Source organism: Vipera ursinii (assembly GCF_947247035.1).
Source record: "Vipera ursinii genome assembly, chromosome: 2".
NCBI classification, from domain to species: domain Eukaryota; kingdom Metazoa; phylum Chordata; class Lepidosauria; order Squamata; family Viperidae; genus Vipera; species Vipera ursinii.
The window spans coordinates 225,226,924-225,242,011 of NC_139513.1; the positions used below are offsets into that span (position 1 = coordinate 225,226,924).

General features: G+C 37.0%; 1 protein-coding gene across 1 annotated transcript in view; it reads left to right on the forward strand.

Moving 5' to 3' along the window:
* Nucleotides 1-15,088, forward strand: part of PGM5 (phosphoglucomutase 5) — a 62,330-nt gene that overhangs the window by 25,816 nt on the left and 21,426 nt on the right. Inside the window, exon 7 of the mRNA XM_083352552.1 lies at nt 13,348-13,463. Within this exon, the coding sequence (XP_083208678.1) occupies nt 13,348-13,463 (116 nt within the window). The remainder of the gene's footprint in view (nt 1-13,347; nt 13,464-15,088) is intronic.

The following is a 15,088-nucleotide window of genomic DNA, read 5'->3' on the forward strand; positions in this document are numbered from 1 at the left end:
ATGATGTTTCAAATACCGATTACTGCTTTCAATATCTTTATCAAATTGTTTAAAAGTCAAAAATTTTAATATAAATGAAATAAAGTTGAATTTAGTATGTGCCCTTGAATTATTAACTACTGTTTTGGACTGGCAGATTATTCAAAGACCAAGCTTAGCTCTCAGCTAGAAAAGACCGTCACTAAGCATGTTGTGTGAGTCCAGCTGTGGTGCTTTATAAGCTTTCATTGTTGGTTTAGCCTATTAAACCAACCAATTGTGACTACAGGTAGTCCTCAACTTACGACCACAATTGAGCCCAAAATTTCTCTTGCTAAGTGAGACATTGGTTCAGTGAGTTTTGCCCCATTTTATGAATTTTCTTGCCACAGTTACTAAGTGAATCAGTGCAGTTGATAAGTTAGTAACACAGTTGTTAAATAAACCTGGCTTTTCCCCATTGACTTTGCTTATTAGAAGGTCGTAGAAGGGGATCACGTGACTTTGGGTCAAAGCAACCGTCATGAGTATGAACTGGTTGTCAAACATCTGAATTTTGATCACGTGACCATGGGGATGCTACAAAGGTCGTAACTGTGAAAAAATGGCCACCAGTCACATTTTTCAGTGCCGTTGCAACTTTGAATGGTCACTAAATGAACTGTTGTAAGTTGAGTAGGCGACAAAGCATAGTTAAACCAAATCATAACTATGTGATGTATGAATTCAGTCTAAACAGACACAAACATCTGATCTGCTGATAAACATTACTGTTTAAACCAGGGCTCTTCAAACTTGGCCCTTTTATGACTTGTGGACTTCAACTCCCAGAATTCCTCAGCCAGCCATGTTGAAGTCTACAAGTCATAAAAGGGCCAAGTTTGAAGAGCCCTGGTTTAAAGAGTCCTGTTGGCTATATACAGCTAGTCCTTGACTTACAACCAAATCAGATCCCCATTTTATGCCGTAGTTTGCCATGATGGTTAAGTGAATCACTGCATTTTTATGTGAATCATGCTTTCATTATGTGCATCTAGCTTCCCCCATTGACCTTGCTTGTCAGAAGCCAGCTAGGAAGATTACAGATGGTGGTCACATGGCAGTGCAATGGTCATAAATATGTTACCAAGTGCTGAAATTTTGATTATGTGGACACGGGGAAGCGGCATGGGTTGTAAGTGTAAAAACTGATCATAAGTCACCTTTTTCAGTGCCATTGTAACTTCAAAAGTTCATTAAATGAATAGTTTTAAGTCAAGGACTACCTGTAATCTATTATTCCAGGGGTCCTCAACCTTGGCAACTTTAAGACTTGTGGACTTCAACTCCCAGAATTCCTCAGCCAGCAACCCTTTCTTCAGTGCATGATACTTTTACCCTGTTTGGCTTTATGGCAGGGATGTGCTATCCCTGGTTTGTGAACTCCATGCAAACCTCCATTTTTCAAAACTCAGAATAAGCCCAGAACAATATTTGGTGACTAAACCTTTGAGCCTCAGTAAGGCATGGATTTTGTAGTTTTCCTTAAAGAACATGCAAACTAGGGCTCTTTATTCCCTACGGATTTTGATAGGCTTAGTTTGTATTTTAAACAGAAACGAAACACCAGACTTCAATTATAAAATTGTGTCACTAACTGCACCTCCTGCATGCCACAGAAGCTGAGGAAAGCATTCAAAATGGCCCCCCACCTTTGCTTTGAGATGACTAGCTCTGCTGAAGTGACTTTGGTAAAACTCATTTACAAATTGTGCTATTGAGCTTAGTCTTCAAAATTTCTGAGAAACTTTATTTAGATAGCTCAAAATTATTTTCTCCTTTCTTCTAAGGGTAAAATATTTTCCATCCACCACCAAAATGAAAGTTTATATGTTATCATTATTTACACAGACATGTCTAACTTGGCACTGCTTTTTTCCTTCCAGTATCCTTTCTTTTTGTTTGGATATGACAAAACTGTTTTGAAATGAATATTTTTAATGACTTTCCCCAAAAACTAATCAAATGGCTTTGTAAACAACAAAGTCTATTTTGTTATTAACTCCAGAATATTCAGAGCAGTTTTTATTCAGTAACCTTCCTCTAAGACCTGGGCCTCTTTTCATTTCCTTCATGGCCTAGACCTAGACTGAACCTTTGACACTGAAAAGCAGAAGGAAGGAAGGAAGGAAGGAAGGAAGGAAGGAAGGAAGGAAGGAAGGAAGGAAGGAAGGGAAGGAAGGAAGGAAGGAAGGAAGGAAGGAAGGAAGGAAGGAAGGAAGGAAAAGATGTCTACAAACCTGGCCAATATATTAAGCCTAATGCTTATAATTTTTTAGTATAGTGAATGCAACAAGCTATATTAGGCTTAGGATGGGGGGAGAGTTTGATCAATTGTGTTCAGTAGGTTGCAAGAATATATTGATTGCATGGTTTGTGAACCAGATAATTACATTAAACCATAATGTAGCTTACTGCAGTGTTCTTAAATTGTGGCTAATTACACTCGTGGGGGTAACTTGGGCATATCCTAGGAGTAATGGAGAAATTTGTAGTTGGTCATTTGTGAGTCAAGGATCTAGTTTAGGACTGCCACTTCTAAGAGGCTTATATAAAACAGCAGTCTGGTTGTTTGTTTTTAGAAGTAGTGACTTTATTCACTATTGGGGAAAGAGGTAATTAGGTCAAATAATTTAAAAGCTTGGGAGCAGTCTCGAATTTAGTATAGGATGGATGGCTATATAAATGTTTTAAATAAACTCACTAATACAAACATAGTATGTTGCATAATTCAGCAATAGCATTATGTTAACCCTGCTTAAGGGTTTAATGAAGGGATGAGAACCTGAGGCCATGTATATCCTCCACAGCACTCCGAAATCATGCGGTCAAAATAAAGCAATAAAATGTCAAATGTTGAGGCATCAGTGGCACCCAAAATATACTGATTCTGATTCTGCCCAATTATGTAGGATGTTAGAAGCTACCAAAGACCTGGATCCTCAAATACTTAGCTCTATGCTATAAAGGTAGGTGATAACTAGCATTTTGAACTTCACCCAGAAGCCTATTGTAACCAGCGTAGGTCAGGGAGTGGTATTATATGGGCATAGTATGGCAGGACCATAGCTGCCTGTGCCACATTCTGGACAAAGTCTTCAAGTGTGGCCCCATAAAGAATGCATTGCAGTAGTCAAGTCTTAGATGACCAAAGCATGAGCAGCTGCGCCAAGGCTCTCCTGGTACAATTATGAACATATTTGTGGAAGGCCCTTGATGGCCACAACTGTCAATATGCTCCTGGCATGCCAATCCCAAAGGAACATTTCCAGACTAGGCTGTCCAAATACCAGTCGCTCAATCTTTTCAGGGTTGAACTTGTATATATTCCTCCACATCCAAGACACACAGAAAATGTGTAAACATTGAGACAAGACTTTCTAGTATATTTGTTATAGTGGATATAAAGCTGAAACTGTGGCTTGACCCATAAGCAGGGGTGTCAAACTGGCAGCCCATGAGCTGGATGTGTCACGCACAGGCCACGCCCACCCCGGCTCTGCAAAGGCAAAAAACATCACAATACGTCACGATATGTCATATGGCGGGATCGAGTTTGACACCTGTGCCATGAAGGAATGAATCACTGTAAAAATTGCTGCTGGGGAGCTATCTGTGAATGTGATAAATAGAAAAGTAGGTATGTGTTGCTGCTGTGATCACCATTATTAGGATCGAACCCCTGGCAGTCTGCAGAATTAGCCTGCAATACTACACTGTAGCTGTTACTTGATTGCTTTATAAGATAACTGTTGCACATGGAAAAATTAGAGGAGGATAAGTTTGTGGAGTGTGCATGGGAAGTTGTGTGGCACATTTCTGACTGAAACAGTATGAGTGGTATTAGTGAGCAAAATATGGAAATTACAGTGCAACTTTAGGCTTTGCAGAGAACGTGCAGATGTTTTTTTATCTTCAGCAAGTCATTTCAACATATAAGAAACAAGAAAAAAGTTAAGGAAATGATTGGTCCATTAGTGGGGGAAAGTGGCAAGAAGGTGACAAGCAACAGGGAGAAAGCAGAACTATTTAACTCATTTTTTGCATCTGTCTTTACACAAAGGGAAAAAACAGTCTAACCTACCAAAACCAGTGCCATAAAAAACAGAATAGAAACGCAAGTTAAGATAGGCAAGAAAATGGTAAGTGAGCACCTGTCCAGCCTAGAAGAGTTCAAATCACAAGGACCAGATGGATTACACCCCAAGGTTCTCAAGGAACTGGCAGACGTGATCTCAGAACCACTGAACTATATTTTTCAAAGATCCTGGAGCACTGGGGAACTACCAGAGGACTGGAAGAGAGCTGATGTAGTTCCCATCTTCAAAAAAGGGGAAAAAATAGATCCAGGAAACTACAGACCTATCAGCCTGACCTCAATACCTGGGAAGATTCTGGAAAAGATAATCAAACAACAAATCAGTGAACACCTTGATGCGAACAAAGTTATCACTAAAAGCCAACACGGGTTTGTCAAAAACAGATTGTGCCAGACAAACCTTATTGCATTCTTTGACCAAGTGACAAAACTACTGGACCAGAGGAATGCTGTAGATATAATTTACTTGGATTTCAGTAAGGCATTTGATAAAAGTAGATCACAACCTACTACTTGATAAGTTAGAAAAATGTGGGTTAGATAGCATCACCACCAGATGGATTCTTAGCTGGCTGACAGGCCGTACTCAGCGTGTGATCCTCAATGGAACTGCATCTACATGGAAGGAAGTGTGTAGTGGGGTGCCCCAGGGCTCTGTTCTGGGCCCAGTGCTCTTCAACATCTTCATCAACGATTTGGATAAGGGGATAGATGGGGAACTCATCAAATTTGCAGATGACACCAAGCTGGCAGGAATAGCAGGAATAGAAGATAGGCTTAAGATACAGGAGAATCTGGACAGACTCGAACACTGGGCACTATCTAACAAAATGAAATTCAGTTGTGAAAAAAGTAAGGTTCTGCATTTAGGCAGGAAAAATCAAATGCACAGGTATAGTATAGGTGGTACCTTGCTCGATAGTAGTAACTGTGAGAGGGATCTCGGAGTCCTAGTGGACAATCACTTAAATATGAGCCAGCAGTGTGCTGCAGCTGCCAAAAAAGCCAACACTGCTAGGCTGCATTAACAGAGGGATAGAATCAAGATCACGTGAAGTACTAATACCACTTTACAATGCCTTGGTAAGGCCACACCTGGAATTCTGCATCCAGTTTTGGTCACCACGATGTAAAAAAGATGTCGAGACTAGAAAGGGTACAGAGAAGAGCAACAAAGATGATTGGGGGACTGGAGGCTAAAACATATAGGGAACGGTTGCTGGAATTGGGTATGTGTAGTTTAACGAAGAGAAGGGTGAGGGGTGACATGATAGCAGTGTTCCAATATGTCAGGGGCTGCCACAAAGAAGAGGGAGTCAAGCTATTCTCCAAAGCATCTGAAAGCAGGACAAGAAGCAACGGATGGAAACTAGTAAAGGAGAGAAGCAACCTAGAACTAAGGAGAAACTTTCTGACAGTTAGAACAACTAACCAGTGGAACAACCTGCCTCCAGAGGTGGTGAATGCTCCAACACTGGAAGTTTTTAAGAAGAGACTGGACAGCCATTTGTCTGAAATGGTATAGGCTTTCCTGCCTGAGCAGGGGATTGGACTAGATGACCTCCAAGGTCCCTTCCAACTTATTATTATTATTTTTATTAAAGAGTTTTACAAAAACAAGATTTTACAATATATCCCCAAATCCCCCCCACCCCAAACCCACCCATTCCTCCCCACTTCCCAGAGCTAAATACAGGATTATAGTTATAATAATCATATTCTAAATAAAAAATTATACATAACATACAATTAACCAAATTCATAATGTGCTTTAACTCCCCTTTAACATAAATACATACAAAGTATCAACAATAACAATATCCCTTTAAAATCTACTCATAAGCTAAATGGAACTTTTTAGTCCCATATTTATTCTGAATATAATCTATCTATCTCCTCCAAACTGAAATATATCTTTCCTGTGAATGATCTTTCAAGTAAGCAGAAATCTTAGACATTTCTGCAAGATTCGAAACTTTAAGCACCCATTCTTCTATAGTAGGCAAACTATCATTCTTCCAATATTGTCCCACCAGTAACCGTGCTGCTGTTATCATATTCAACATCAAATTGGTTTCTTTAACATCACAATCTACAACAATACCCAATAAAAACAATTGCGGAGAAAACTTTATCTTTCTCTTAAAAATCTTTTGAATGTTCCACCAAATTTTAAACCAAAAAGCTTTTATATTTCTAGAAGTCCACCACATATGAAAATAGGTGGCTTCTAAACTACCACATCTCCAACATTTAGACTGTAAGTTAGGATACATGTTAGACAACTTCTTGGGATCCAGATGCCATCTATAAAACATTTTATAAAAATTTTCTCTTTAAGTTTTGAGCCTGAGTAAATTTAACATTTCTGACCCAAATTATCTCCCAAGTGTCCAACGAAATTGGTTCCTGAATATTTTGTGCCCACTTTATCATACAATCTTTAACTAATTCCGTTTCCAAATCCAATTCAATTAAAGCATTATATATCCTCTTTATATGTGCACAATTTAAGTCTCTAATTTGTTTTACTAAATTTTGATCTATAATTGTGATGCCAACCTTTTGATCTAACTTCCACCTAGCTTTCAATTGGGTATATTGAAACCAAGAGTAACTTATGTTTTCTTGTCTTAACTCATCTAATGATTTAAGTTGTCAATCATTCCCTTCCAATCTAAGTAATTCCTTATAAGAAACCATATCCAAACTCACTCCCATAGATACGCCCTCTATCGCCCTCTTCCAACTTATTATTATTATTATTATTGCAATGTGAACAATATTCTTTTTTTAGAGAAAGTGTTTGATAAAGTGATAGGCTTGAATTATGGAATGTTGCACCCAAATAGAGATGAATGTGATTGATGAATGTGATAAGAGATATATGATGAAAGTAAAGCACCCAAGAGGCCAAACCAAAATTTTAATGTACTGAGCAGTGAGTATAACACCCCTTGGTGATTAAAATAGTTATGGAAAATACATAAGGAATGGCTGTGGTGAGATTTCAGATATATCTGCTGGGAATGGGAATTGGAATGTGTTTTTTTAGGTATTATAAATATCTACCATCTTGTAGGGTTAGAACTTCAGTATTTTGCAGCAAATGTTAGATTGTATGTTACCAAAGAGTAATTCTTTGAAAAATAATGTATCAAAGACCAAGGTAATTATGTTTAATAGGAAAAATTATATAAATGATTGCAAGTTATACATAAGTAGCAAAAAATCCTCCTAAAACAAACAAGGAAACTGTGTATCCTGTTAGAATGTCCACTACCAAACATGAAAAAGTGGATGAATAAATTTTAATATATGCAAATGTAGGTAGAAATAATGTATGGAGAGGTATAATAACTATGTTGGCATAATTAGATTCAGCAGTGTATTTTTTCTATTTACATGCTTTTAGTTACTTTTGCTTATTATTTTGTACTCCATTACTTTACTTTCACAATGTTATTTATTCAAAAAGAAAGTTGTGTGATGGGTATATGTTTTTGTTTAAATATTTCATGTGCAAAAACAATCTGACTTGAATTAGAGAGAATACACTGTATGAATGTTGCCTTGGCACAATTGTAAATTTCCATGACTTCAGGGACTGAATTCGAAGGAAAACATATCTGAAATTATTCCAGGAACTAGCCAAATGAAGTATTCTGAAAATACATTATTAGCAAGCAATAAATACTTCAGGGAATCCCCAGGAAAACTAGCTGAAATGGTAACAGTTCATTGTTAACACAGATTTAATAATTGGCCAGGGGAAAAAAAGAACCACAAGTGTGGAGTGAATTCAGTTTTAAATGTAGATGGGCCCGGGAAGAGAGGAATAGAGGTGTTCTCCTTCCTTGCAGTCCCTTCCCCCAAATGCTTTTCTTTCACTTCTGTTGTTGGACATTTCCTACAACTGGGGGGAAAAATATCTGGAAAAAGAGAGGTGCATCTTTTCTTTCTAAAAGATCACTTCCTTTTTTCCGCATGGCCCTGGGAGACAGAAGTAATTTATTAATTTCCAGGAGTAAAGAGCTTCTCGTTCTTCTCATCCTCCATGACTGGTGGCATCTCAGTATGTGGGGAACGTTTCAATTCTTGGTTGGTCATCTAGAAAGTGAAAGAATGAATGGGCTCATGAAATTCTCTGGGAACACCAGATTTACAAGTAATCAACAAAACCCAGGTGTCAGCAAAGATCTGCAGGTAGCAAAGTTGTGATAGATTGGTTTCAAACTGCTTGTGAATGGTTAGGGGTTGTTTTTTTTAACTATTCAGCAGTGCGCTTAATTCAACCATAATGGGTTTGGGTTGAACTAAAATGTACTGGTGGTCGCCTATAAAGATATGGGGCCAAGATCCTTGAAGGACTGCCTCTGTCCAATTGCCATTACCTGCCCTATTATATCTGGCAACAATGGTGTGCTTCAGTTCCCATCAATTAAATTAAATGGCGTATTGTGGGATGCAGGAAGTGTTTTTTTCTGTTATGACATCTGCCCTCTGGAACACCTTGTCACCCAAGATCAGAATCTGCTGGCCTTCAGAAAGCTTTCAAGACCTGGCAATGCTCTGGTATGGAGGTTGGAAAATCAGTGGAGCCCCTGGGATTTATTATTACTCTGATGGTTTTGTTTTGATTATATGTTGCATGTTCTTACAATTATTTATTTCGCTTTTTTAATTTTTGAAATATTTTGCCACCCTGAGTTGCTTTGGTGAGACAAATGAGGCATAATGTATGAAATAAAATGGAGAAATACTTACAGAAATACACTAGTAGCCAAGGAATCCTTTCAAAATACTGAATATTTTAATTGAACAAATAGATTTATTTGCAGTGTCATGAATGCAATTTATAAGATAAGGTAAGATTTCTTTAATTTGAAGTAATGGATACGCTACATTAAAAATATATAGATGATCCGTTCTCGGCTCTGAAAATCTAGCCAACCATTAAATGGCAACAAAAATAAAGAGGGGAAAAAATCCTTGCCTTCTAACCACCATTCAGATTTCTACAGCCCATGTCTGGTTGTCCTAAACAATATCAAACTAGGATTCTACAGATTAGCATGTGGCTTAGTTTACAAGTAAGTATGAATTAGCTGAGCCACAATTAGGCATTTGAGAAGGATATTGGACAGGCAATCTGTTACTGAATTCCCTTCCAGTTCTGAAATATTTTATCAAAGAAGGCCATTTAGTCGTTTTGTTTCTTATCTTTCTGAAGCATCCTTTTTATCTGTTTGCTGGGTCAAAGCTGCAGTTCCTAAGTTTTTTATTTTTTTATTTTGCACATAAATCCAAAATAATGGGAATAGCAGCTGCAGTGCTTACCATATATGGGATATTGGCAGTTGCTTGGTTCTACTCTTGGTGTATACACTTGATGCCTTTTAAGGGAACTCAGTGCCTGCAGAGTGAAAATATCCAGAAACCAAACATCTATTTCATAGACCTGCCACTTTTGCACTCTTAGAAGCATAGGAGAACTACAAACTCCAGGGATTAACTACAAGCTTTGAATAGAAAGGAAAAGAGTTTTTTAAATTCAGAAATCTTAGATAAAGGTCTCCAGAATAACAGATAAAATTACCATCTGAGTTCTTCATACAAGATAGTATTGTTGTGGTTTGTCTCTTGGCTTACACATTACTGCAAAGTTTGACAAAACAAACTGCATATACTTTGAGGTAAAAACTCCACTGAATTCAATACTAACGTAGTAACTTTTGAAGTATTTTCTATTAAAAAAATATGCAGGCTGCAAAAAATGTCAAATGCCTTATCATGGTCCTGAGCTGCTCTCACAGATGTTCTTGGTTATATTCCCATTCCGTTCATGGAATATATCACATAAAACTCTCTTAAATCTTCTGTATTACACTCCTTTTGACAGAAGATGAAACAGTCAAAACTTTGTGGGTTACGTACATTCGAAGATAAGGACATTTCTTTTGACTAAACTGTTTTTAACATTTTCCATTTCTCGGCCCAGTAAAATTAGCTGGCTTTTTCTTTCAAATCATTTTTTTTTAAATTTCACAGGTATTCTTATATATTTATCTGTATACTACTAAAACCCTCATTGTTGTGATCTTTAACTGGATAAAACAGTGCATCATACGGCAACAAGATACCTCAAATGGGCTCATGTACAAAATAGGAAGCGAGGGAGGAAAAGGGGAAGAGGGAGGAATGAAAAAAGGAAAGGGGGGGATAGGGAAGGAAAGAGGAACATGGAGGAAGGAACCCAGTGTACCTTTTCTGGCCTAAGACACCCCTGTACGGTTCCCCAATTCATGCCCTCCCCGTGCACCTTCCTCAACCATGTAGTACATCTTGCGCATCCTCACATATCTTCCCTGACTCTCACCACCCCTTGTGTACTCCCATGTACAATTGTTAAGCCACACCCCAAGGTGCCTCCTTCCTCCGTCTTGCTCCCTCCTTTCTCATCTTGCTGATTTTCCCATTGGTTTTCTCCCTACAAGCTTACCTCAGACAAAGTAAATTTGAGAAGCCAGCAGGAATTCTAAGGAGGAAGGGAAAGGGCGGAAGGAAGGAAAATAGGAAGGATACAGAAGGAAGGAAGGAAAGGAGTAGGATTGCTACTCCTCTAAAGGAGGATACCTAATAAACCGTGAAGGTGCAAAAAAGCAGTGGGAATAGAAGCAATGTCCAACTTCCACTGGCAACTGAGTCATATTTATGACAGTTGAAGTGTCCTGTAGTCATTTGATCACCTTTTGTGGCCTTCCAACAAGCAAAGTCAATGGGGAAGCCAGATTCACTTAACAACCATGTTACTAACTTAACAACTCTGGCAAGAAGAGTCCTAAAATGGACAAAACTCAATGGACAAAACTCACTTAACAAATGTCTCACATAGTAACAGAAATTTTGGGCTCAGTTGTGGTCATAGGTTAAGGACTAGTTAATTTTTTGTTAATGTGCGAACCATATTGCTATAGAAATACTCAACCAACAGAGATTTCAAAACCGGCATAGTACTGTATGGCAGGTTTATAATATTTATTTTGAATAGATACTACTTTCATGTTTCACTCCTGATGCCTTTTGTATTAACTTTTTGAATTTCTCTTTGGGGGGGGGTATTTATTTAAGCCTGTTTTTTTGGGGGGGGGATATTCTGTTCTTCCGTGTCCTTTTCAGATTTAGGGAATTAAATGCCAAGACTGTGGAAAGCTGCAACAGTTGGAAAATTTATTTCTGTAGGAAGAAAATAATAGAATAGAATAGAATAGAATAGAATAGAATAGAATAGAATAGAATAGAATAGAATAGAATAGAATAGAATAGAATAGAATAGAATAGAAATGGAAGGGACCTTGGAGGTCTTCTAGTCCAGCCCCCTGCTTAAGCAAGACATAAAGCAAATTCATTCTACAGTATTTTCTTTATTACTGTAGGGCTAAGATATCAGGCTGCAAAACTTTGACAACCATCATTTCGGTGGCAGAGAGTTATTGTAAACTGTTTTGGCATTATTTAGTGGTCAACTGGATTATTGTAACCCAGATATAGTAGCACTTATGAAATTTATACTAATGTTTTTGCATTCCATTGTAAACACACTGTGAAAAGTTACAAAGTAAAGAGAAATAAAATTTTCTAAAGATACAACAAGCTATTTGCTTTATTCAGCAAGATCAAAATATACTCTTCTGTAAACTATGTGAATTTTTCTATACATATGTAAGAAGCAATTATAGCTATTTTGGTCTATAAAAACATCTAAAAGTGGCAATTATTGGGTATTATTGGCACCAAAAATGGTACAAAAAGTAATGCACACTTCGTCTTATATTGATTTTAAAGACAACCCTCTGGATTGAAGTAGCTAGCTAATATTTTGAACTTCAAGTTGCATTAAATCAGTGATCATAATTTTGTCTCATAATACAGATCTCATACCAGAGCTAATTGCGCATAAATTAACCTATCTTATTTAAAGTTGAAATATTTCTAGTTATTTCAAATAATACCTCGGCTAATATACATGCAATCTATAGTTTACCTTTGTGGTTATATTTTATTATATCCTGATTTCTAAGGTGTAGAGCAGCATTTTTCAATTAGTGTCCATTGAAACTCTAGGTCATGTTTTAAAATAAAACCCTGCTTTTTGAAATGCTAGTACTTGCAGTGACACAACCTGGTTTGCTGATATAAACATTGTAAATCATAAATTGTGCAAATTAGAAATGAATTGTATCGTGAAGTATTTGTATTTTTTGCCAGAGTTTCCTGATAGCTGAAAATTATTTCAAGGATTCCTCCAGTAAAAGAATTAGGAAAATATGCTAGAAATATTGATTATAATAAAAAGAGACATGAGGCTGCCTGGCATATCAGTTATTCTGTGTATCTGTACGATAAAGGTGTCTGCAAGGGGGGGGGGGAATAAAAAAGTTAGATTTAATTGTGTTTGATTATTTTCATTTAATTCAATTGAAAGCCTGGAAACTACCACTGTGAAATAAAATAATTAAAATACTATTGGATCCAGTTGTTGCTGTATCTGATTTGCAAACTGTAATCCACCTTGCAGTGTGTTTGTCCAACTGATCTTTGCCTCTTTGTTGAAGACTGCATCCTCTCTTTGTATATTTGACAATTGTTGATTTTTAGGGAAAATGGTAAGAGGTGAATAAAGGGAATGGCCTTTCGCACATTGATCCTATGTCTGTTTCTTGCCTTGACAATTCTTAGTTGACTAATGTTGGAGGGATATTCTTATCTTTAATGTTTTGTTGATGTGACTATCATTTCTTTGTTTGGTTGTTTTTTGTTTTAATTATTGCAAATTATTTTATTCTTTTTTATTATATTGCCATAGATCTTGATATATTATACATTATATTATTTCAGTACAATAATGTTTATTGGAGATTGTTAGCTTTCTATTGTTTAGGTAGTTTAGGGTGTTGAGAATAGAGAAAGGAAGAACAAATATCCTATCAATATTAATTATGATTTAGAGTATCAATGTTGCATGCATAGAGTTATTTGACTTTTTCATCCAAATTTGCATATGACATTGAAACGAGAAGTGGCATGTGATAGGTTGTTATGACCAGAACCTGAGTTCAGTTTTTAATCCATGGCTTTACTTAAAATGAATGCATTTAAATAATGCTATAGCCATATATTCAAAGACTATAGTACAGTTACAAGGTATGTTGTGTAATGCCTTTTTTTAGGGTTGCAAAATCAATGAAAGTACCTGTATATGAAACACCAACAGGATGGAGGTTCTTCTCAAATCTGATGGATTCTGGTCGATGCTCCCTCTGTGGAGAAGAAAGTTTTGGCACTGGTAAGATTAATACTCTGGAAGTAGTTCTTAATATTGTTAAACTACAGCACCTACTCCATTTTACAACTCTTAAAAAGACTATCAAATAAATTTCTGCTGAATATATTAAACTTAGAGTCAGGTCTCCTATGTTATCGTAATCTCTGTACATCAGATTAAAAGGTAAAAGGTAAAGGTTTCCCCGCACATGCGTGCTACTCGTTTCCAACTCTAGGGGCCAGTGCTCATCTCCGTTTCAAAGCCGAAGAGCCAGCGCTTGTCTGAGGACGTCTCCGTGGTCATGTGGCCGGAATGATTAGACACCAGAGGCGCACAGAACGCTGTTACCTTCCCACCGTAGTGGTCCCTATTTTTCTACTTGCATTTTTACATGTTTTCGAACTGCTAGGTTGGCAGAAGCTGGGATGAGTAACAGGCGCTCACTCTGTTAATTCTGAACTTTTTGAGCAAAAGCCAATACAGGCTGTCTAGAAGACTTCTTTGATGCAGCAGAAAAAGATTTTGTTCCTATATTAGCAGCATATTGGCATTTACCCCAAACATGCTAAATTATATATAAAACATTTTGGAGTTTAGGAAGAACATTATACATACAAATACATACAAAAACAGCAAATAAAGTAGTTAGCTTACCTGGAGAGGACGTGGGATTCCATACCGTATGAGGTATATACAAAAAGAGGAGAAGGTCAAAGAACATGAGGCAGATCCAGAAAAAGATGGATAAACATGAAAGAAGCACTACAACAGCATCAACTAACAATGGTTGAGGGTGCCAGAAAAGCAAGATCCAGAACTTTGTATCTCCCACGACACCCAAAGCAATAAAAGAGGAAGTGAAGAAGAAGAGAAGAACAATAATGCATAAGTAAGCACTTAATGATCTCCAAACCATTTTAATGCCAAATTGAAGATACATGGATGATGCCATCAGTGGCCAAAGCTGCTATTACATACCATATTTCCCCCAAAATAAGGCCAGGTCTTATTTTTTTGGGGGGGGGAAACTGGGTTATATTAGGCCCACCCCCAAAAATCAAGCTAGGGCTTATTTTCGGGGTAAGCCTTACTTTCGGGAAAGCACGGTACTTGCGTCTCAGCATCTTATGCAAATATATAAGTTGTAGCATTTGTGTGATGAAGTTACACATGTTTCTTTGTTTTGCCCTCCACTGAATAAGCTAATGCCAATCACTATGTGCCATGAAAACCTCTATAAAGAAAAATAGCGAATTCAATTTTGAGTTGGGCTGTAGGATTGCTAAATGATTTCTCTCTTGCCCTCTCAGTCTACTTAAAACATGAATCAGAGCAGCAACTTAACCATATATGAACATGAATTTCTAATGTGTGCTTTCTGCTTGAAATGTATATGTGTTTTTGTTCAGTGAATTGGAATTGGTAGAAATTTAACGATGAACTCTTCCGAAGTATATTGGCATGATCGGTATTTGTCCATAAAACATTCTACTTTATATTTCATCCATTATACCATCTTTGGTATGTGAGATTTATCTTTTTTTAAAAAAATAGCATTTAAAGAATAGAATAAATAGCTACATAAAAGGAAAAATGTGGGAAAAGACCTGGTCAATAAATTATTTACAATTATCATAATATTTAAA